This window comes from Rhinoderma darwinii, unplaced genomic scaffold (genome assembly GCF_050947455.1).
Source record: "Rhinoderma darwinii isolate aRhiDar2 unplaced genomic scaffold, aRhiDar2.hap1 Scaffold_937, whole genome shotgun sequence".
Lineage (NCBI taxonomy): Eukaryota > Metazoa > Chordata > Amphibia > Anura > Rhinodermatidae > Rhinoderma > Rhinoderma darwinii.
The window spans coordinates 63,146-86,743 of NW_027464511.1; the positions used below are offsets into that span (position 1 = coordinate 63,146).

Consider the following 23,598-nt stretch of genomic DNA (forward strand, 5'->3'; position numbering starts at 1 on the left):
GAGTATATATATTGTAGTGTATACAGTGTATATATATTGTAGTGTATAGATGTAGTGTATACAGTGTATATATAATGTAGTGTATAGATGTAGTGTATACAGAGTATATATAATGTAGTGTATAGATGTAGTGTATACAGAGTATATATAATGTAGTGTATAGATGTAGTGTATACAGAGTATATATAATGTAGTGTATAGATGTAGTGTATACAGTGTATATATAATGTAGTGTGTAGATGTAGTGTATACAGTGTATGTATAATGTAGTGTATAGATGTAGTGTATACAGAGTATATATAATGTAGTGTATAGATGTAGTGTATACAGTGTATATATAATGTAGTGTGTAGATGTAGTGTATACAGTGTATGTATAATGTAGTGTATAGATGTAGTGTATACAGAGTATATATAATGTAGTGTATAGATGTAGTGTATACAGTGTATATATAATGTAGTGTATAGATGTAGTGTATACAGTGTATATATAATGTAGTGTATAGATGTAGTGTATACAGTGTATATATAATGTAGTGTATACAGAGTATATATAATGTAGTGTATAGATGTCGTGTATACAGTTTATATATAATGTAGTGTATAGATGTAGTGTATACAAGTATATATAATGTAGTGTATAGATGTAGTGTATACAGTGTATATATAATGTAGTGTATAGATGTAGTGTATACAGTGTATATATAATGTAGTGTATAGATGTAGTGTATACAGTGTATATATAATGTAGTGTATAGATGTAGTGTATACAGAGTATATATAATGTAGTGTATAGATGTAGTGTATACAGTGTATATATAATGTAGTGTATAGATGTAGTGTAAACAGTGTATATATAATGTAGTGTATACAGTGTATATATAATGTAGTGTATAGATGTAGTGTATACAGTCTACATCTATACACTACATTATATATAGACTGTATACACTACATCTATACACTACATTATATATACACTGTATACACTACATTATATATACACTGTTTACACTACATCTATACACTACATTATATATACACTGTATACACTACATCTATACACTACATTATATATACTCTGTATACACTACATCTATACACTACATTATATATACACTGTATACACTACATCTATACACTACATTATATATAGTGTATACAGTCTATATATAATGTAGTGTATACAGTGTATATATAATGTAGTGTATAGATGTAGTGTATACAGTGTATGTATAATGTAGTGTATAGATGTAGTGTATACAGTCTATATATAATGTAGTGTATAGATGTAGTGTATACAGTGTATATATAATGTAGTGTATAGATGTAGTGTATACAGTGTATATATAATGTAGTGTATAGATGTAGTGTATACAGAGTATATATAATGTAGTGTATAGATGTAGTGTAAACAGTGTATATATAATGTAGTGTGTAGATGTAGTGTGTACAATGTATATATAATGTAGTGTATAGATGTAGTGTATACAGAGTATATATAATGTCGTGTGTACAATGTACACATAATGTAGTGTATACGGTGTATATATAATGGAGTGTATAGATGTAGTGTATATATTGTATTAGTATTGTATGTATAAGACCTTTATTGGCTGACCTCCGTGTCATCTCCCGGCTTATCTTACTGATGTGTCTCCTCATGTATGACACGTCTTTGTGTTACATCTTATATGTTCTGCTCTATTCTAAGTCATCACCCTATAACCTCCGTGTCATCCCCCGGCTTATCTTACTGATGTGTCTCCTCATGTATGACCCGTCTTTATGTTACATCTTATATGTTCTGCTCTATTCTAGGTCATCACCCTGTAACCTCCGTATCATCTCCCCGGCTTATCTTACTGATGTGTCTCCTCATGTATGACCCGTCTTTATGTTACATCTTATATGTTCTGCTCTATACTAAGTCATCACCTTATAACCTCCGCATCATCTCCCGGCTTATCTTACTGATGTGTCTCCTCATGTATGACCCGTCTTTGTGTAACATCTTATAAGTTCTGCTCTATTCTAGGTCATCACCCTGTAACCTCCGTATTATCTCCGGGCTTATCTTACTGATGTGTCTCCTCATGTATGACCCGTCTTTGTGTTACATCTTATATGTTCTGCTCTATTCTAAGTCATCACCCTATAACCTCCGTATTATCCCCCGGCTTATCTTACTGATGTGTCTCCTCATGTATGACCCGTCTTTGTGTCACATCTTATATGTTCTGCTCTATTCTAAGTCATCACCCTATAACCTCCATATCATCGCCCCGGCTTATCTTACTGATGTGTCTCCTCATGTGTGACCCGTCTTTGTGTCACATCTTATATGTTCTGCTCTATTCTAAGTCATCACCCTATAACCTCCGTATCATCTCCCCGGCTTATCTTACTGATGTGTCTCCTCATGTATGACCCGTCTTTGTGTCACATCTTATATGTTCTGCTCTATTCTAAGTCATCACCCTATAACCTCCGTATCATCTCCTGGCTTATCTTACTGATGTGTCTCCTCATGTATGACCCGTCTTTGTGTCACATCTTATATGTTCTGCTCTATTCTAAGTCATCACCCTATAACCTCTGTATTATCTCCTGGCTTATCTTACTGATGTGTCTCCTCATGTATGACCCGTCTTTGTGTTACATCTTATATGTTCTGCTCTATTCTAAGTCATCACCCTACAACCTCCATATCATCCCCCGGCTTATCTTACTGATTGTGTCTCCTCATGTGTGACCCGTCTTTGTGTCACATTTTATATGTTTTGCTTTTCTAAGTCATCACCCTATAACCTCCGTATCATCCCCCGGCTTATCTTACTGATGTGTCTCCTCATGTATGACCCGTCTTTGTGTCACATTTTATATGTTTTGCTTTTCTAAGTCATTCATTTTTAACCCTGCCTGAAGAGGGATCCTTTGCTCTGAAAGCCGCATGTATAATTTTTATGGTTAGAAGTATTGTAGGTGTCGGACTTTTATTGGCTGTCTGTTTTGACCATACCATATTGTTTCTGGCGATCACGGTACTACACTATTTTTACTGTACTAGGTAATACTGTTGGAAGATTGTGAGGAGGTGGAATTACAAAGAGAGGTAAACACTGAAAAATAATGTAATAGTTTTATCTATAGACCCCCGAATGTAACTGAGGTGATGGAAGGTCAGCTGTATAAAGAGATGGGGTGGGCTGCACAGACGGGTAGTGTAATGATAATGAGGGTTACAATTTCTCAGATATTAATTGGTGTCATGGTTCGGCTCCAACTGTGAAGGGGAGACATTTCCTCAATCTGTTGCAGGATAATTTTATGGCCCAGTTTGTGGAAGACCCGACTAGAGGGGGTATTCTGCTGGATCTGGTCATTTCTAATAATGCAGAGCTTGTTGGGGATGTCGCTGTTCCTGAGACCTCGGTAACAGTGATCACAGGATAGTTAGATTTTATCTATAATGTAAAACACACACAGGCTGGGGGGCAAAAACGCTTCATTTTGAAGACCCCCTCTTCATAAAAGCTCACAAGCTGCACTAACGCTGCTGCCACTACTCTACCGGATGGACATCTTCTACCGTCTCCTTCCCTTGTAGAGTATAAGCCCTGGTGGGCAGGTTCCTTCTCTTTCTGTACCCGCTCTCTAGGCTCATGTGTATTGTACTTTTTTGTGCTATGTATTTACCCCCCTGTATTTCCTATGTACAGCGCCCTAGAAATAACGTCGCTATAAAGTAAATGAGAATAATAGTTTCCCCCTCTAATACGTCATGTGACGCGTTGAACGTTCCTTAGTCACGTGATCGCTGTATCCGCTGGGGCTGTTTCTTACAATATACACGTTTGTGTTTTGCAGTGGATACACTTAGCGGGAGGAGGGATCATGCAGGAACCAGAAGAGCTGACAAGTCTCTCAGATTCCTTATTTACTGGTTGGTATCACAGCCTTCGATGCCGCCCTTTACTGTTCTGTCATGAGGTCTTCCTGCTTATTGTCCTTTCCATGGTGATTCGGACTTATTCACATTTTCCATAGATAGTATCAGGTCAACCAATAGGAGTCCTAATACATCCAGATTAGCACTTATTACAACCTACGTATTAATCCCTTTGTACATGAGCGACACTATGATGTTGTACGTTGGATAAAACCTTCATTACATCCACGTAGCCTAACCCTAGCACCCACGTAGCCTAACCCTTGCATCCACGTAGCCTAACCCTAGCATCCACGTAGCCTTACCCTAGCACCCACGTAGCTTAACCCTAGCACCCACGTAGCATAACCCTTGCACCCACGTAGCCTAACCTTGCACCCACGTTGCCTAACCTTTGCACCCACGTAGCCTAACCCTAGCACCCACGTAGCCTAACCCTAGCACCCACGTAGCCTAACCCTAGCACCCACGTAGCCTAACCCTAGCACCCACGTAGCCTAACCCTTGCACCCACGTAGCCTAACCCTTGCACCCACGTAGCCTAACCCTTGCACCCACGTAGCCTAACCTTTGCACCCACGTAGCCTAACCCTAGCACCCACGTAGCCTAACCTTTGCACCCACGTAGCCTAACCCTAGCACCCACGTAGCCTAACCCTTGCACCCACGTAGCCTAACCCTAGCACCCACGTAGCCTAACCCTAGCACCCACGTAGCCAAACCTTTGCACCCGCGTAGCCTAACCCTAGCACCCGCGTAGCCTAACCCTTGCACCCACGTAGCCTAACCCTAGCACCCACGTAGCCTAACCCTAGCACCCACGTAGCCTAACCCTAGCACCCACGTAGCCTAACCCTAGCACCCACGTAGCCTAACCCTTGCACCCACGTAGCCTAACCTTTGCACCCACGTAGCCTAACCTTTGCACCCACGTAGCCTAACCCTAGCACCCGCGTAGCCTAACCTTAGCACCCGCGTAGCCTAACCCTAGCACCCGCGTAGCCAAACCTTTGCACCCGCGTAGCCTAACCCTAGCACCCGCGTAGCCTAACCCTAGCACCCGCGTAGCCTAACCCTAGCACACGCGTAGCCTAACCCTAGCACCCGCGTAGCCTAACCCTAGCACCCGCGTAGCCTAACCCTAGCACCCACGTAGCCTAACCCTAGCACCCACGTAGCCTAACCCTAGCACCCACGTAGCCTAACCCTAGCACCCACGTAGCCTAACCCTAGCACCCACGTAGCCTTACCCTAGCACCCACGTAGCCTAACCCTAGCACCCACGTAGCCTAACCCTTGCACCCACGTAGCCTAACCTTTGCACCCACGTAGCCTAACCTTTGCACCCACGTAGCCTAACCCTAGCACCCACGTAGCCTAACCCTTGCACCCACGTAGCCTAACCCTAGCACCCACGTAGCCTAACCCTAGCACCCACGTAGCCTAACCCTAGCACCCACGTAGCCTAACCCTTGCACCCACGTAACCTAACCCTTGCACCCACGTAGCCTAACCCTTGCACCCACGTAGCCTAACCCTTGCACCCACGTAGCCTAACCCTAGCACCCACGTAGCCTAACCCTAGCACCCACGTAGCCTAACCCTAGCACCCACGTAGCCTAACCCTAGCACCCACGTAGCCTAACCCTAGCACCCACGTAGCCTAACCCTTGCACCCACGTAGCCTAACCCTAGCACCCACGTAGCCTAACCCTAGCACCCACGTAGCCTAACCCTAGCACCCACGTAGCCTAACCCTAGCACCCACGTAGCCTAACCCTAGCACCCACGTAGCCTAACCCTAGCACCCACGTAGCCTAACCCTTGCACCCACGTAGCCTAACCCTAGCACCCACGTAGCCTAACCCTAGCACCGACGTAGCCTAACCCTAGCACCCACGTAGCCTAACCCTAGCACCCACGTAGCCTAACCCTAGCACCCACGTAGCCTAACCCTAGCACCCACGTAGCCTAACCCTAGCATCCACGTAGCCTAACCCTAGTATCCACATACCCAAACCCTAGCATCCACGTAGGCGCAGCCTAGCTTCCACATAGCCTCACCCTAGTATTTGGGATGAACTGATTGAACATGTTAACCTGACCGATTGATGATAATTGTTATGAATTATTATTTTACAGACACAAATGCTACAAATGGAGCCAACAGCACTTGTCAGAAGAAGGAGCCAATGAGACGACGGCGAAAACCAGCTAAAACGCATCGCAACCTGACCACAAGCTCCCCAGAAAGACTCTCCCTAAATATGCTAAAATGTAGTGATATTATTGGCCACTCTCAAGATAGCGATGTGAACTCCAGCAGTGAGGGCTCTGAGGGGAAAACTGCTTCTTTTGATGACCCCTCTGTAAGTGCAGCCAAGATGTCCATAAAAAAAGAGGAAGACGACATCATTGAGGCTCCTGCTGTGCCATCAAATGTGCCAAAACATTCCATCGACCGGCCACGGAGCTCAAAAAAGGGAAGCAGTGCTAAGGCAAAGCCATTCCTGTGCACCGTGTGCGGAAAGAGATTCAGCCAAAAATCTTTACTCATTCAACATCACCGAAACCACACCGGAGAGCGACCTTACCCGTGTATGGAATGTGGAAAGGGATTCACATCCTGCTCTCTGCTCATTCGCCACCATAAGATACACACTGGAGAAAAACCATTTGCATGTTCAGATTGTGGCAAACGATTCAGTGAAAGCTCCCAACTTGTGCGCCACCAGAGGACCCACACCGGCGAGCGGCCGTACACATGTTTCGAGTGTGGAAAAAGCTTTAGTGAAAGCTCCAAGCTGGTCATTCACCAGAGGACACACACAGGAGAGCGTCCATATTCATGTAGTGACTGCGGAAAGAGCTTCAGCGTGCGCTCACATCTCATCACACACAAGAGAACTCACACCGGCGAACGGCCATATACCTGCAACGAGTGTGGCAAGAGCTTCAGTGAGAGCTCCAAGCTGGTCATGCATCAAAGGATACATACTGGAGAGAAACCATACACCTGCTCTGCTTGTGGCAAGAGCTTCAGCCAGAGGTCCGTGCTGGTTACCCACCAGAGGATACACACAGGAGAGAAGCCCTACACCTGCCCCGAATGTGGCAAATGCTTCATCGATAAGGTGGGCTGTGACAGACATCGCGTCACCCACAGTAATGAGAAGCCTTTCCAGTGCCTGCTTTGTGGCAAGAACTTTAGCCGCAACTCGGATTATAATAAACATCAGAGAACCCACACAGGGGAGAAGCCATACTCCTGCATGCAGTGTGGGAAGAACTTCAGCTGGAGTTATCAGCTAGTACGACACCAGCGCGTTCACACCGGGGAGAAACCATACACGTGTATCGAATGTGGTAGAAGCTTCTGCTGGAGCTATCAACTAGTGACACATCAAAAAACTCACTCTGTCGAGAACTCCTACATGTAAAGGTCCAACATGGAGAGTAAAGAGCTGTGATACTTAGAGGATGTGTCTGGTGCCTCGTGGAACCGTCTGCTCCGTAATATCAGCCGAGGGGCAGCGTCTGCATTGTGATAGAAAGCGAAGGACTTAGTGGACGTCCATAGAGAAATCGCTCCCCAATTCTTCTTCTGAGTCACGTTTCCCTGAAAGACGGACCTTTCCGTGTCCCAAGGACCGAGAGATTTAGAGCTGTGTTATTATACCGTCTCCACCGGAGGATGATGTGACCGCTGACCACCACTATCTTATGTCACTTATAGCTCCTGGCATGTGAAAACTAAAGACTGCAGCTCAAAATATTAACATGAGACTAATCATTGTCATAGAAATCATATAAATATATTCAGAAAGTGGGTGCCTGAGAGGCTAAATAGTCACACTGCTGGTCCCCGGGGGGAGAAATAATCACATTGCTGGTCCCCGGGAGATAAATAATCACACTGCTGGTCCCCGGGAGGAGAAATAATCACATTGCTGGTCCCCGGGAGATAAATAGTCACACTGCTGGTCCCCGGGGGGAGAAATAATCACACTGCTGGTCCCCGGGGGGAGAAATAATCACACTGCTGGTCCCCGGGGGGATAAATAGTCACACTGCTGGTCCCCGGGGGGATAAATAGTCACACTGCTGGTCCCCGGGGGGATAAATAGTCACACTGCTGGTCCCCGGGGGGATAAATAGTCACACTGCTGGTCCCCGGGGGGATAAATAGTCACACTGCTGGTCCCCGGGGGGATAAATAGTCACACTGCTGGTCCCCAGGAGGAGAAATAGTCACACTGCTGGTCCCGGGGGAATAAATAGTCACACTGCTGGTCCCCGGGAGGAGAAATGATCACATTACTGGTCCCCGTGGGAGAAATAATCACATTGCTGGTACTTGGGGGGAGAAATAATCACATTGTTGGTCCCCGGGGGAGAAATAATCACATTGCTGGTACCCAGGAGGAGAAATAATCACGTGACTGGTACCCGGGTGGAGAAATAGTCACGTTGCAGTTACCTGGGTGTGGGATAACATTGGATTTGCAAGTTGTGAATACTTTGATGTATTGACGATCTTGGCCACCACATAAGAAGGTGACAAAACTCTGCCCAGGACGGACTACACGCCATGAGGTCTCTGAATATAAAGCCCCATCGTATGCAGCAGTGTGATCTCCGGGCCTGGATGGCTGAGCTATGGGGAAACTGGGAGTGCAGGGACATTACTAGCGGAAGTCCATCGTCTACTGGACTTTATTAGCACCTTGTGAAATGTAGTCCTGACTGTGGTGGTGTTCCCGGTGGCAGGTGTGTGGAGTCCAGTGCTGTCTCATCCATGATTACAGATCTCTGTCCTGACTGGGCGTGTTCCCGGTGGTAGATGTGTGATGTCCACTGATGTCTCATCATGATTACAGATCTCTGTCCTGACTGGTTGTGTTCCCGGTGGCAGGTGTGTGGAGATATCCACTGCTGTCTCATCCATGATTACAGATCTCTATCCTGACTGGTCGTGTTCCCGGTGGCAGGTGTGTGGAGATGTCCACTGATGTCTCATCATGATTACAGATCTCTGTCCTGACTGTGGTGGTGTTCCCGGTGGCAGGTGTGTGGAGATGTCCACTGATATCTCATCCATGATTACAGATGTAATGATGGGGGTAGGGAAACGGACAAGTGAGCCCTAATCTACCCGCCACTCTGTCCCTGCTTACTTGCAACGACCCGCCCTAGGCGACGGGGTACAACTGGGCGGCGGTCCCTACGCTCAGTAAGTGCACGAGACAAACAGACAAGGGTACACAAAGCTAAGGGAAATGGGGCAGTTGCCCACGGCAACACCATGAGCAATAAGAGTGGTGAACGAGCCGAGTCAAACCAGGAGTGCACGAGGTACCAAACGCAGAGCAGGAGAGTAGTCAGTAAGCCAGGGTCAGTATGGAGCAGGATCAAATAGTCAGAAGCTTTAGCTGGGCCAGGAAACCACACGAGAAGAATCACAAGCAAAGGAGGAACAGGAAAGGCAGGTATAAATAGACAGAGGGCGAGAGCTAGTTCTGTCTGGCCAGGCTGCGATAGGCTCTCCCACTCCTAAGCCTGCCATCCTGAGTGGTGGAAGATGGAGTCAGTCTCAGAGACATAGACTCAGGTGCAGACTGATTACCTATGGGCGTATACACAGAAGTTGTGCCTGGCAGATCCTTTACAACAAATCTCTGTCCTGACTGCGGTGGTGTTCCCGGTGGCAGATGTGTGGAGATGTCCACTGCTGTATCATCCATGATTACAGATCTCTGTCCTGACTGTGGTGGTGTTCCCGGTGATAGGTGTGTGGAGATATCCACTCATGTCTCATCCATGATTACAGATCTCTGTCCTGACTGTGGTGGTGTTCCCGGTGGTAGATGTGTGGAGATGTCCACTGATGTCTCATCCATGATTACAGATCTCTGTCCTGACTGGTCGTGTTCCTGGTGGTAGATGTGTGGAGATGTCCACTGATGTCTCATCCATGATTACAGATCTCTGTCCTGACTGGTCGTGTTCCCGGTGGCAGGTGTGTGGAGATGTCCACTGATGTCTCATCCATGATTACAGATCTCTGTCCTGACTGTGGTGGTGTTCCCGGTGGCAGATGTGTGGAGTTCACTGATGTCTCATCCATGATTACAGATCTCTGTCCTAACTGTGGTGGTGTTCCCGGTGGCAGATGTGTGGAGATGTCCACTGATATCTTATCCATGATTACAGATCTCTGTCCTGACTGTGGTGGTGTTCCCGGTGGCAGATGTGTGGAGCTGTCCACTGCTGTCTCATCCATGATTACAGATCTCTGTCCTGACTGGTCGTGTTCCCGGTGGCAGATCTGTGGAGATGTCCAGCGATGTCTCATCCATGATTACAGATCTCTGTCCTGACTGTGGTGGTGTTCCCGGTGATAGGTGTGTGGAGATGTCCACTGATGTCTCATCCATGATTACAGATTTCTGTCCTGACTGTGGTGGTGTTCCCGGTGGTAGATGTGTGGAGATGTCCACTGCTGTCTCATCCATGATTACAGATCTCTGTCCTGACTGGTCGTGTTCCCGGTGGCAGGTGTGTGGAGATGTCCACTGATGTCTCATCCATGATTACAGATCTCTGTCCTGACTGTGGTGGTGTTCCCGGTGGCAGGTGTGTGGAGATGTCCACTGATGACTCATCCATGATTACAGATCTCTGTCCTGACTGTGGTGGTGTTCCCGGTGCAGATGTGTGGAGTCCACTGATGTCTCATCCATGATTACAGATCACTGTCCTGACTGTGGTGGTGTTCCCGGTGGCAGATGTGTGGAGATGTCCACTGATATCTCATCCATGATTACAGATGTAATGATGGGGGTAGGGAAACGGACAAGTGAGCCCTAATCTACCCGCCACTCTGTCCCTGCCTACTTGCAACGACCCGCCCTAGGCGACGGGGTACAACTGGGCGGCGGTCCCTACGCTCAGTAAGTGCACGAGACAAACAGACAAGGGTACACAAAGCTAAGGGAAATGGGGCAGTTGCCCACGGCAACACCATGAGCAATAAGAGTGGTGAACGAGCCGAGTCAAACCAGGAGTGCACGAGGTACCAAACGCAGAGCAGGAGAGTAGTCAGTAAGCCAGGGTCAGTATGGAGCAGGATCAAATAGTCAGAAGCTTTAGCTGGGCCAGGAAACCACACGAGAAGAATCACAAGCAAAGGAGGAACAGGAAAGGCAGGTATAAATAGACAGAGGGCGAGAGCTAGTTCTGTCTGGCCAGGCTGCGATAGGCTCTCCCACTCCTAAGCCTGCCATCCTGAGTGGTGGAAGATGGAGTCAGTCTCAGAGACATAGACTCAGGTGTAGACTGATTACCTATGGGCGTATACACAGAAGTTGTGCCTGGCAGATCCTTTACAACAGATCTCTGTCCTGACTGTGGTGGTGTTCCCGGTGATAGGTGTGTGGAGATATCCACTGATGTCTCATCCATGATTACAGATCTCTGTCCTGACTGGTCGTGTTCCCGGTGGCAGTTGTGTGGAGTCCACTGATGTCTCATCCAGGATTACAGATCTCTGTCCTGACTGTGGTGGTGTTCCCGGTGGCAGGTGTGTGGAGATGTCCACTGATGTCTCATCCATGATTACAGATCTCTGTCCTGACTGTGGTGGTGTTCCCGGTGGCAGATATGTGGAGATGTCCACTGATGTCTCATCCATGATTACAGATCTCTGTCCTGACTGGTCGTGTTCCCGGTGGCAGGTGTGTGGAGATGTCCACTGATGTCTCATCCAGGATTACAGATCTCTGTCCTGACTGGTCGTGTTCCCGGTGGCAGGTGTGTGGAGATGTCCACTGCTGTCTCATCCATGATTACAGATCTCTGTCCTGACTGGTCGTGTTCCCGGTGGCAGGTGTGTGGAGATGTCCACTGATGTCTCATCCAGGATTACAGATCTCTGTCCTGACTGGTCGTGTTCCCGGTGGCAGGTGTGTGGAGATGTCCACTGATGTATCATCCATGATTACAGATCTCTGTCCTGACTGGTCGTGTTCCCGGTGGTAGATGTGTGGAGATGTCCACTGCTGTCTCATCCATGATTACAGATCTCTTTCCTGACTGGTCGTGTTCCCGGTGGCAGGTGTGTGGAGATGTCCACTGATGTATCATCCATGATTACAGATCTCTGTCCTGACTGTGGTGGTGTTCCCGGTGGCAGATGTGTGGAGTCCACTGATGTCTCATCCATGATTACAGATTTCTGTCCTGACTGTGGTGGTGTTCCCGGTGGCAGGTGTGTGGAGTCCACTGATGTCTCATCCATGATTACAGATCTCTGTCCTGACTGGTCGTGTTCCCGGTGGCAGGTGTGTGGAGATGTCCACTGATGTCTCATCCATGATTACAGATCTCTGTCCTGAGCACCTCAGGCGCCTGCTCTTTATTCTCTTGTCATATTACATTGTGACGGCATTTACAGCAAATATATCACTAGAATGTGCGCCGAGTGTGTGGTGATGTCCCCCAGAGAGAAGTCGAGGGGAGACCGGAGATTAAACACTGGGACTGTAAATGGAGATTTATTGGATGGGGGGGGTGGTCGCTGCATAAAGCAGAGACTCTGTATAATGTGTTCTGAAGGTGAGGAGCTACAATTATGCATCGTTCCTTCCCCAACATGACAAAATACAAATATGAGGAACCAAAGTATATCCGGGAAAAGTGGTAACGCCCGCACAGGGCACCATGACGCGCCTGACATCGGGGGAACAAGTTATCAGTAAAACAATAATCTGGCCACATTTGTGCGGTGCGGTGGTGGCCGCTCTGCCCATTAACCATTACTGTTCAGAGCCTGTTATGCGCTGGTTGTCATAGTAACAATCAACGCTGCCTTAGCTCTGAGGGTTCATTGGTTGCCTGTCAGTACTGTCATCGTACCCCTCCTATACGCAGCTGTAAGAGAACAGGATGGGGGGATGGGGCACTCTGCAGATGTCATGGGGAGACTCATGTGGTTTCTGTTGTGGGTGGGGGTGCAATTCTTCTCATTATAAGGAGGTGGGGGTGCAATTCTTCTCATTATAAGGAGGTGGGGGTACAATTCTTCTCATTATAAGGAGGTGGGGTACAATTCTTCTCATTATAAGGAGGTGGGGTACAATTCTCATTATAAGGAGGTGGGGTACAATTCTTCTCATTATAAGGAGGTGGGGGTGCAATTCTTCTCATTATAAGGAGGTGGGGTACAATTCTTCTCATTATAAGGCGGTGGGGGTGCAATTCTTCTCATTATAAGGAGGTGGGGTACAATTCTTCTCATTATAAGGAGATGGGGGTACAATTATTCTCATTATAAGGAGGTGGGGTGCAATTCTTCTCATAAGGAGGTGGGGTACTATTCTCATTATAAGGAGGTGGGGTGCAATTCTTCTCATAAGGAGGTGGGGTACTATTCTCATTATAAGGAGGTGGGGTGCAATTCTTCTCATTATAAGGAGGTGGTGTAATGATGGGGGTAGGGAAACAGACCAGTGAGCCCTAATCTACCCGCCACTCTGTCCCTGCCTACTTGCAACGACCCGCCCTAGGCAACGGGGTACAACTGGGCGACGGTCCCTACACTCAGTAAGTGCAGGAGACAAACAGACAAGGGTACACAAAACTAAGGGAAATGGGGCAGTTGCCCACGGCAACACCGTGAGCAACAAGAGAGGTGAACGAGCCGAGTCAAACCAGGAGTGTACGAAGTACCAAACGCAGAGCAGGAGAGTAGTCAGTAAGCCAGGGTCAGTATGGAGCAGGATCAAATAGTCAGAAGCTTTAGCTGGGCCAGGAAACCACACGAGAAGAATCACAAGCAAAGGAGGAACAGGAAAGGCAGGTATAAATAGACAGAGGGCGGGAGCTAGCTCCGTCTGGCCAGGCTGCGATAGGCTCTCCCACTCCTAAGCCTGCCATCCTGAGTGGTGGAAGATGGAGTCAGTCTCAGAGACATAGACTCAGGTGCAGACTGATTACCTATGGGCGTATACATAGAAGTTGTGCCTGGCAGATCCTTTACAGGTGGGGTGCAATTCTTCTCATAAGGAGGTGGGGGTGCAATTTTATTTATCTGCCTAGAATGCTAAATCACATTGTCCTGCCCAGAAGCAAAGTGTTGGAAAGAGTTCACACCCAGTAAGGGTATGTGCACACACACTAATTACGTCCATAATTGACGGACGTATTTCGGCCGCAAGTACCGGATCGAACTCAGTGCAGGGAGCCGGGCTCCTAGCATCATACTTATGTACGATGCTAGGAGTCCCTGCCTCGCTGCAGGACAACTGTCCCGTACTGTAAACATGATTACAGTAAAAACACGCGCGCTCCTCACATTACGTGGAGGGATCTCTGAGGTCAACCAACAAAATGGGAGAATGGAATCAGACGGAAGTCCCGCAGCAGCGTCCTGACTGGAGCCGGAGGACAGAGAAGATCACGGCCCCATCACAGAGGTCCTGACAACCCGTCCGCTCGCCCCAGGGTAGATCCTCAGCTCTGTCAGATGATGATGAAGATGGGTCCTGGACAGAAAACCTCTTTATAGAAGACTTGATGAGCTCTGTGTCCAGTGCAGGTCATGAAACATAAGAGAAAGCACCAGAGAACTGACACCAATGTGAGAATGGAAGTTATCCAGGAGGATCTCCATGTCCACAGAGATGACCTCAAGCCTGGGCTGAGCTCTTCATACAAGGCGGTCACGACTCGGCCGCCAGTGGTCACTTCCATGACGTCATTTCACATGGGTCCTTCTTTATGCACCCGCTCCCCCATCTCTTTAATAAGATCCCGGTACCCGTCAGTATGTGGCATTTTTTATTTATTTTTTTGTGCCAAAAAATGGGATTGTAACTTAAAGGGAACCGGTCCCCAGCATTTCACCTATTAGACCAGCGCTACCTGGTGGAAGGGGGTGAAAAATCATCTCTGTATAACCTGTAATTGTCGTCTTAGTCGCTCTGTAGCTTTACTGTTCAGTTTTTTAGTCTTCCCGCGGCGTCTGCTAATGAGCGTAAAAGTCAGATCTTCATTCCTCGAGTCTTTCCGAGTTAGCCCCGCCCCCTTACTTTTGATTGATAGAACCTCGCCTCCCCCGGCACTTCCCCCGCTTGTGCATTGATGTCCTCTTCTGGGGTGTGCGCACAAAGGGACGCCGGATTATTACCATAAAAAGCGTGAAATGTTTGCATCCGTCGGAGGAGTTTAGGAGCGGGGATAACGGCAATGAACTTATGACAGCAGCGACCGGTGAGGGGCGAGTAGAGGTCAATAGGTGAAATGCTGCAGACAGGTTCCCTTTAAGTGGAATAAGGAAAACATTTCCCAGTTGGTCTTCAGAACAGATGTGAAATATGTCAATGTGAATGTGCCCTTCACAACTGAACCCTGATATGGAGAAGTCGATGTAAACCACATTAAATACATGACAGAAATACAAGGAAGAAATCTGCACCCCCGTCCTCCAACACCTAAGAGGGGACAAGGATAGGTCGTCCATTCACACTAGGCACCTATATGACGGGTAACACCCGCTAGAAGGGGCGAAACATGGGAGAAGTAGGATAAATAATGCAACAATCCGGAGATGAGCAGTTGGCTTAGTACCAGCTCTCCTGTAATCTGATCAGATATAGAACAGGAGGATCACGAAACAACTTGTAGTTCCATCGGGCAGTGCTCGTATGACCGCAGGTCAGATAACGGGGCAAAGGCCCAAAAACCCAATATCCGTCTGTCCCAAACTTAAGTCTCCGTTCTAGCAAGTTCCATAGATGTTCTCCAGCAGATCCTTCGTACCTTCGTATTGCTCCAGGCCATTTGCTTTGCTGCTGGTCGGATGTCTGGACTCATTTCACGTCTTGTGGTAAAATCCCTTTTACTTGAACGTGTGTTGATTTCTCTATGGATTGAAGGTGGTGACCTTAGTATTGACCATCCAATTTCCATGATCTGCAGGTCCTGCAAAGAAGTCATGTGAAGCCCCCACATCCAGACCCTGGCCACTATGAGACCATTCTATGCACTGTACAAGGCGAGACAAGGTTTTAAGATAAAATGTCATAATATACAAAGGCGACCGGAGGACTCAGCTGGTAAATGATTGATTTATAGAGCGATCTTGTCCACAGCCTCATATCACGCGTGTCTGGGCGCCCAGTGTCCTTCACACCTGGTTACTCCACTGTCAGCAGCAATCATTTCACCAGGCATCAGACGGGGGGGATCCGGAGTGCTGCCATCCCCCACCATTTACTGTGTGGGCCGCACTGCCAAGGGTTAAGTCAAGCGCTTTCTCACTCTCAGACTTTTCTTCTTCTGGAGGTCTGTGGAAGAACCAGCGTCAGTCCGCACCTCCTGTACGGGGCGGCAGTCGCTATGAATGTACAATCACCTGAAATAGTAACGACACCCCATGTAAAGTGTTATTATTCTTATCCTTGTTCCTCAGTCACACAGAATATAAAGGTTATGGAACTGAACAGAAGAAAATTCATGTTACGATGCATTTAATACCTGGTATTGGCCCTCTGGCCGACTCAACCTCTGGTACGTGTGTCTAGGACATCGACTGGGACACTTCCCCTCCTCCAAGGAGAATATTTGACGCTGTTTGATGTTTGAGGGGTTTCTTGCATGCACGGCCCGTTTCCTATCTCCGCACGGCATCTCAACGACATTAATATTCTGGCTCTGACCTCGTCATTCATCATGGAGTGTGATGTCACCTGGTCAGGGAGATGTGTGAAAGAAGAGCCCTGTATATACATGTAGAGAGGAGAGTGTGATGTCACCTGATCAGGGAGATGTGTGAGGGGTGACCCCTGTATATACATGTAGAGAGGAGAGTGTGATGTCACCTGGTCAGGGAGATGTGTGAGGGATGACTCCTGTATATACATGTAGAGAGCAGAGTGTGATGTCACCTGGTCAGGGAGATGTGTGAGGGATGACCCCTGTATATACATGTAGAGAGGAGAGTGTGATGTCACCTGGTCAGGGAGATGTGTGAGGGGTGACTCCTGTATATACATGTAGAGAGGAGAGTGTGATGTCACCTGGTCAGGGAGATGTGTGAGGGATGACCTCTGTATATACATGTAGAGAGGAGAGTGTGATGTCACCTGGTCAGGGAGATGTGTGAGGGGTGACCTCTGTATATACATGTAGAGAGGAGAGTGTGATGTCACCTGGTCAGGGAGATGTGTGAGGGGTGACCCCTGTATATACATGTAGAGAGGAGAGTGTGATGTCACCTGGTCAGGGAGATGTGTGAGGGGTGACTCCTGTATATACATGTAGAGAGGAGAGTGTGATGTCACCTGGTCAGGGAGATGTGTGAGGGATGACCCCTGTATATACATGTAGAGAGGAGAGTGTGATGTCACCTGGTCAGGGAGATGCATGAGGGATGACCCCTGTATACACATGTAGAGAGGAGAGTGTGATGTCACCTGGTCAGGGAGATGTGTGAGGGATGACCCCTGTATATACATGTAGAGAGGAGAGTGTGATGTCACCTGGTCAGGGAGATGTGTGAGGGGTGACCCCTGTATATACATGTAGAGAGGAGAGTGTGATGTCACCGGGTCAGGGAGATGTATATACAGAGGTCATCCCTCACACATCTCCCTGACCCGGTGACATCACACTCTCCTCTCTACATGTATATACAGGGGTCACCCCTCACACATCTCCCTGACCAGGTGACATCACACTCTCCTCTCTACATGTATATACAGAGGTCATCCCTCACACATGTAGAGAGGAGAGTGTGATGTCACCTGGTCAGGGAGTTGTGTGAGGGGTGACCTCTGTATATACATGTAGAGAGGAGAGTGTGATGTCACCTGGTGAGGGAGATGTGTGAGGGATGACCCCTGTATATACATGTAGAGAGGAGAGTGTGATGTCACCTGGTCAGGGAGATGTGTGAGGGGTGACCTCTGTATATACATGTAGAGAGGAGAGTGTGATGTCCTCCTGGTCAGGGAGATGTGTGAGGGATGACTCCTGTATATACATGTAGAGAGGAGAGTGTGATGTCATCTGGTCAGGGAGATGTGTGAGGGGTGACCCCTGTATATACATGTAGAGAGGAGAGTGTGATGTCACCTGGTCAGGGAGATGTGTGAGGGGTGACTCCTGTATATACATGTAGAGAGGAGAGTGTGATGTCACCTGGTCAGGGAGATGTGTGATCTTTTAGTGTACCTGACTCCGCAGCGCTGACGATTCCTGTCATTTCATACAATTTGACTCACTCTTGTACATTCGGGTCAGTACAGATCCTCAATTCTCCTTAATATTAAGTAAAGATCTTTATCAGTTCCCCCCACATGTCCGCATTGTTTAGGGATGTTTTTGGGGAGCCAATCGTCATTACGTCTTCTGCTATTTGTAATGAATTCTTCTGACATTTGAGGGGTACCTCGCCTTGGCATGAAGAAGGGGAGTGCTCAGTTCTAGAACATAGGTGATTTTCTCTTACTAATATTTCTATTGTAGAAGAATTATATACACACAACACGGATGATTAATTATATCTGGCACATTGAAGTTTTACAGAATTTACTTGCGTGCCAAGATGGTGGCGAGGAGTGTACACAAGAGCTTTCCTTCATTCCCCATCATGACATCTTCCTCTTGGGTACAGATCCAAAAGGAAACGGCTACTGTGTATACAAGTGTTGAGGATGAGGGACCTTCCCTCAGGATAACTCTTCCTGGCATCATGCACGGAGCGGAGACTGACGTGCCAAAGTCATTTGTAACATTTACAGGGAAATGATCTTATTAGCCACTGACTGTTGTTTCCTTGTGGAGGACAATGACGTAACATGATGAGGGGAAGACTTCAGCCCATCTCTCTCTCATCGCTCAGCACCAACATACTTAGTGGAGACAAGGAAATGAATGACTAATTTAGTCCTCCTTTCCCTGGTGTTCATTGGTTTAGTCCTCCATTCCCTGGTGTTCATTGGTTTAGTCCTCCATTCCCTGGTGTTCAGTGGTTTAGTCCTCCGTTCCCTGGTGTTCAGTGGTTTAGTCCTCCATTCCCTGGTGTTCAGTGGTTTAGTCCTCCATTCCCTGGTGTTCAGTGGTTTAGTCCTCCATTCCCTGGTGTTCAGTGGTTTAGTCCTCCATTCCCTGGTGTTCATTGGTTTAGTCCTCCATTCCCTTGTGTTCAGTGGTTTAGTCGTTCATTCCCTGGTGTTCATTGGTTTAGTCCTCCATTCCCTGGTGTTCATTGGCTTGGTCCTCCATTCCCTGGTGTTCATTGGTTTAGTCCTCTATTCCCTTGTGTTCATTGGCTTGGTCCTCCAATCCCTGGTGTTCATTGGTTTAGTCCTCCGTTCCCTGGTGTTCATTGGTTTAGTCCTCCATTCCCTGGTGTTCATTGGTTTAGTCCTCCATTCCCTGGTGTTCAGTGGTTTAGTCCTCCGTTCCCTGGTGTTCAGTGGTTTAGTCCTCCATTCCTTGGTGCTCTCTAATATAAAGCCTATAAGGTGTGGGGTACAATTAACACAACAATGTAGCAGAAAGAGAATAACAACCTTTATTGAAAAAATCACAAAGTTAAAAGATGAGTCATGCACAGCATGAGAGTAAAACGTTCATCTGATGCCAGAGATACAAGTACCCCATGGGTGGGTAGACACATATGAATAGTATTAGCAGCTATGTTGAGCAAACAGACTATACAAATTGATTGAAAGTCAATTAAAGTATGTAGAGATTGTAAGACAAAAGTGAAATAGATATCATAATTCACATGACAGTGCAAGTATATTGGTAAGGTCTCTATACAAATACATGCTGGTAGTCTGGTGCCCAGAACCTGAAAAGTTAACCAATACTACTCTGAGTGAGTAAGGTCTATGGACAAAGCAGCAAAGAGAAACAAATGTAGCTGGTCACATACCCATGGTGATATCTCGGGCATGAGAGATCGTCAGACCCGACGCACGTTTCGGCAGGATGCCTTCGTCCGGGGGTGATGTGTCTACCCACCCATGGGGTACTTGTATCTCTGGCATCAGATGAACGTTTTACTCTCATGCTGTGCATGACTCATCTTTTAACTTTGTGATTTTTTTCAATAAAGGTTGTTATTCTCTTTCTGCTACATTGTTGTGTTAATTGTACCCCACACCTTATAGGCTTTATATTAGATGTTGAGGGTCAGTGCACCAATATATACTTGGTTTTACTCAGGATCTCGTTCTTTACTTAATTTATGTATATGCTTTTCTGTCATTTACATTGACGAGATCGTTTCCTGTTTGTACTAATAGGTTGTTCTTGGTGCTCTCTAGTTCAGTGACTCCCTGGCATCCAGTGTATTAGCGGACACATTTCTGGTCACCGGGCCATAGTCACTGTAAAGGGAAGTTTCCCCTATTTTTGTATGTATGTATGTATATATATATATATATATATATATATATATATATAAAATGTGTATACATAATGTCTCATGAGCCAGGGCTGTAGATACACAGCCCTGGTCATGAATCACAAAAAAGCAGGACAATTAGTATTGTCCTGCTTTGTTTGGAAACCATGGAGACAGGAGATACTGTTTGATTTCCTGTCTCCATTTCAAACTTCCCGCGCACGCGCGAACTCGCGGGATTACGCACGTTATCACCATGCCGACCCATGTTAGCCACTCATCCCCTGCTGCGAGCATACTGGCAGGGTTAAATAGCCCTGTGTCGGTACGCTCAGCAGCTGGGTCCTGCCCCCACACCACCAACAAAGCTCACCTCTCCAGCAAGGACCTCACCACACCACCAACGACCTGCTCCGGGTCCTGCCTCTGCTGCCCTGCTCCACTAACGATCTGCTCCGGCTCCTGCCTCTGTTCCCCTGCTCCACCAACGACCTACTCCGTCTCCTGCCTCTGCTCCCCTGCTCCACCAACGACCTGCTCCCGCTCCTGCCTCTGCTCCCCTGCTCCACCAACGACCTGCTCCGGCTCCTGCCTCTGCTCTACCAATGACCTGCTCCGGCTCCTGCCTCTGCTCCCCTGCTCCAACAACGACCTGCTCCGGCCTCTGCTCCACTGCTCCACCAACGACCTGCTCCGGCTCCTGCCTCTGCTCCACCAATGACCTGCTCCGGCTCCTGCCTCTGCTCCCCTGCCTCTGCTCCCCTGCTCCAACAACGACCTGCTCTGGCTCCTGCCTCTCCTCCCCTGCTCCACCAACGACCTGCTCCGGCTCCTGCCTCTGCTCCACCAATGACCTGCTCTGGCTCCTGCCTCTGCTCCCCTGTTCCACCAATGACCTGCTCCGGCTCCTGCCTCTGCTACCCTGCTCCACCAACGACCTGCTCCTGCCTCTGCTCCCCCAACGACCTGCTCCGGGTCCTGCCTCTGCTCCACCAACGACCTGCTCCGGCTCCTGCCTTTTCTCCCCTGCTCCACCAACGAAACGCTAAGTATCATAGTGTAGCCACGGCTACACTTTACCTCTACCTCTCTCCCAGGCTGTCCCTGTTAACCCTTGGTGCCCCTGTTGACCCTTGCTGCCCTGTGTTAACCCTTTCTGCCCTGTGTTAACCCTTGCTGTCCCTAAGTAAACCTTGCTGTCCCTGAGTAACCCTTGCTGTCCCTGAGTAAACCTTACTACCCCCTGCAGTCCCTAAGTTAACCCTTGCTGACCCCCACATCCCCTGTTGTATCCCTGGTTAACCCTTGAAATGTTTAACCCTTCCCACTGTTAACCCTTTGCCTTATTAACCCTTAGCATACAGGGACAGTTATATTAGGAGGGAGTGGGACAGAGATAGTGTGAGAATTACAAGTAACTTCTATGTATGTTTAGGTAAGTGGATGGCAGTATAATTAGGATAGTAATACCGCGTTTATACTGCACTGTGATTAGTTACTGTATTTTATATATGAGATTGATTACTGTATGTTAATAAATATCACCTTTATTTACTGTACAGTCTTATTCCCTGGAGTAGCAGCAAAGCAATTAGAGTGACGTCAGTATAAGAAAAAGGTAGGGGAACGAGGCGTAACCCTAGTGACCCTGATTATAAAGGAGGTAATAAGTAATGTAGGTGCAGCCGTAATGGAGAGAGCGCATGACAAGGTGGTTTGGGTTTTAGGCTATTAAGTGTGAGGCTAAGAGTGCAGGGGTTTAAAGGGTTAAGCATAAGGGGGCTGGCATAGGAATGTATCTTTAGCTGGTGGGAGGAGTATAGTGTATATAAGTCTGGGTGGGATAAAGGCAGCCCTCTTTCCCGCTGGACAACAGAAGAAAGATTTACTGTACATTACAATAGTGCTTAAAAAAAAATTAAAAAATATATTAATAATAATATTTCACTTACCTGAACATGGATTCTTCGCTGGAGTCCATGATGGCCAGGATCAGAGACGCAGCGCTTCAGCAAGGACCTGGATGGCTGGAGCAGCCGTTTTCTGGGGCTCTTCCTCCTGAGCCAGCGGCTGGAGCGTTGAGCGTGGGGGGGCGCAGGAGCCGGTGTTTCAGGCCTCCGGAGAGGCCTTCATCCGAGGTAACGCCTCAGTCCCGTTGGCACCGTGGGAGCCCCACTAGGGACCCTCCTCCAGGTCCTAAGCGGGCGCCATGCTCAGGGCCTAGGAGGTCTGGGAGGAATCCCGGCAGGCGGGCGGGAATGGAGGTGGCAGAAGGGGGCCGCGGCCATCTTCCCTCCTCCTGTCGACAACGACAAGGCCGGAAGTGACGGCGGGACCGGAAGTGATGGCCCTCTCCAGCGCCGATGTTCCGGGCGCCGGAGGAGCTCATCAGACAGAGGCGGAGACTTCATGCCCGGCCCGCAGAAAGCGGCGGACGGGCTCGTCAAGGAGGATATGTTCACCTCCTGCTGGAGCAGGGAGGCATGCGTTGGGGACCGGAAGTACCCGGTCCGGGTACACTAGTGATGTCGCGCCCCTTCCAGAAAGGGGGGGCGGCCATCTTGCCCATTTGAAGAAGAGGAAGAGGAATCGGAGGACAGCCCTGCAGAGGTGCATGTGAGCCAGGGCTGTATTTCCCTTTATGCCACGCCAGAAGCGGATGACAGTACTTTGGACGGGCCAGCGTCGGCTGGGCCTAGGACTGCATCGGCCAGGATGTCAGCCAGCTACGGGGAAAGAGTGGTGCCGGACCATCACCCCCCCTGGAACGCCGCGATTGACGGAGAGAACATCACACCTCTATTTTGGTTTAATTCCTGTGAAACGTCTAAAGGGTTAAGGAATGTTCTAAATGCTGCTTTGAATACTTTGAGGGGTGAAGTTGTTAAAATGTGGTGACTTATTGGGGGTTTCTAATATATAAGACCCTCAAAGCCACTTCAGAACTGAACTGGCCCCTGTAATAACGGCCTTTTGACATTTTCTTGAAAATGTGAGAAATCGCTGCTAAAGTTCTGAGCCTTGTAACGTCCGAGAAAAATAAAAGGATGTTCAAAAAAACAATGCCAATCTAATGTAGACATATGGGGATGTTAGTTAGTGGCTATTATGTGTGGTATAACGACCTGTCTTACAAGCAGATACATAAAAATTTAGAAAAATGCAAATTTTTGCAAGTTTTCGCTAATTTTGGTGTTTTTCACATTTAAATACTGAATGTAACAAGC

The 23,598-nt window shown here is 47.8% G+C and overlaps 1 protein-coding gene across 1 annotated transcript; it reads left to right on the forward strand.

Annotated features, from left to right (window-relative positions):
* The first annotated feature begins 2,837 nt into the window (after positions 1 to 2,837).
* LOC142733213 (uncharacterized) lies at positions 2,838 to 12,502 on the forward strand. Its single transcript, XM_075849513.1, has 3 exons — positions 2,838 to 3,114; positions 3,870 to 3,945; positions 6,094 to 12,502. The coding sequence occupies exons 2-3, from the start codon at positions 3,897 to 3,899 to the stop codon at positions 7,389 to 7,391; spliced, it is 1,347 nt and encodes a 448-aa protein (XP_075705628.1). The 5' UTR covers positions 2,838 to 3,114; positions 3,870 to 3,896; the 3' UTR covers positions 7,392 to 12,502.
* The last annotated feature ends 11,096 nt before the right edge of the window (positions 12,503 to 23,598 follow it).

Bases quoted from the DNA above. Each gene is read 5' to 3' on its own strand.
- LOC142733213 (XM_075849513.1), top strand. From the start codon at position 3,897: ATGCAGGAACCAGAAGAGCTGACAAGTCTCTCAGATTCCTTATTTACT. The intron at 3,946-6,093 runs GTTGGTATCACA...ATTATTTTACAG, and splicing joins CTCAGATTCCTTATTTACTG to ACACAAATGCTACAAATGGA.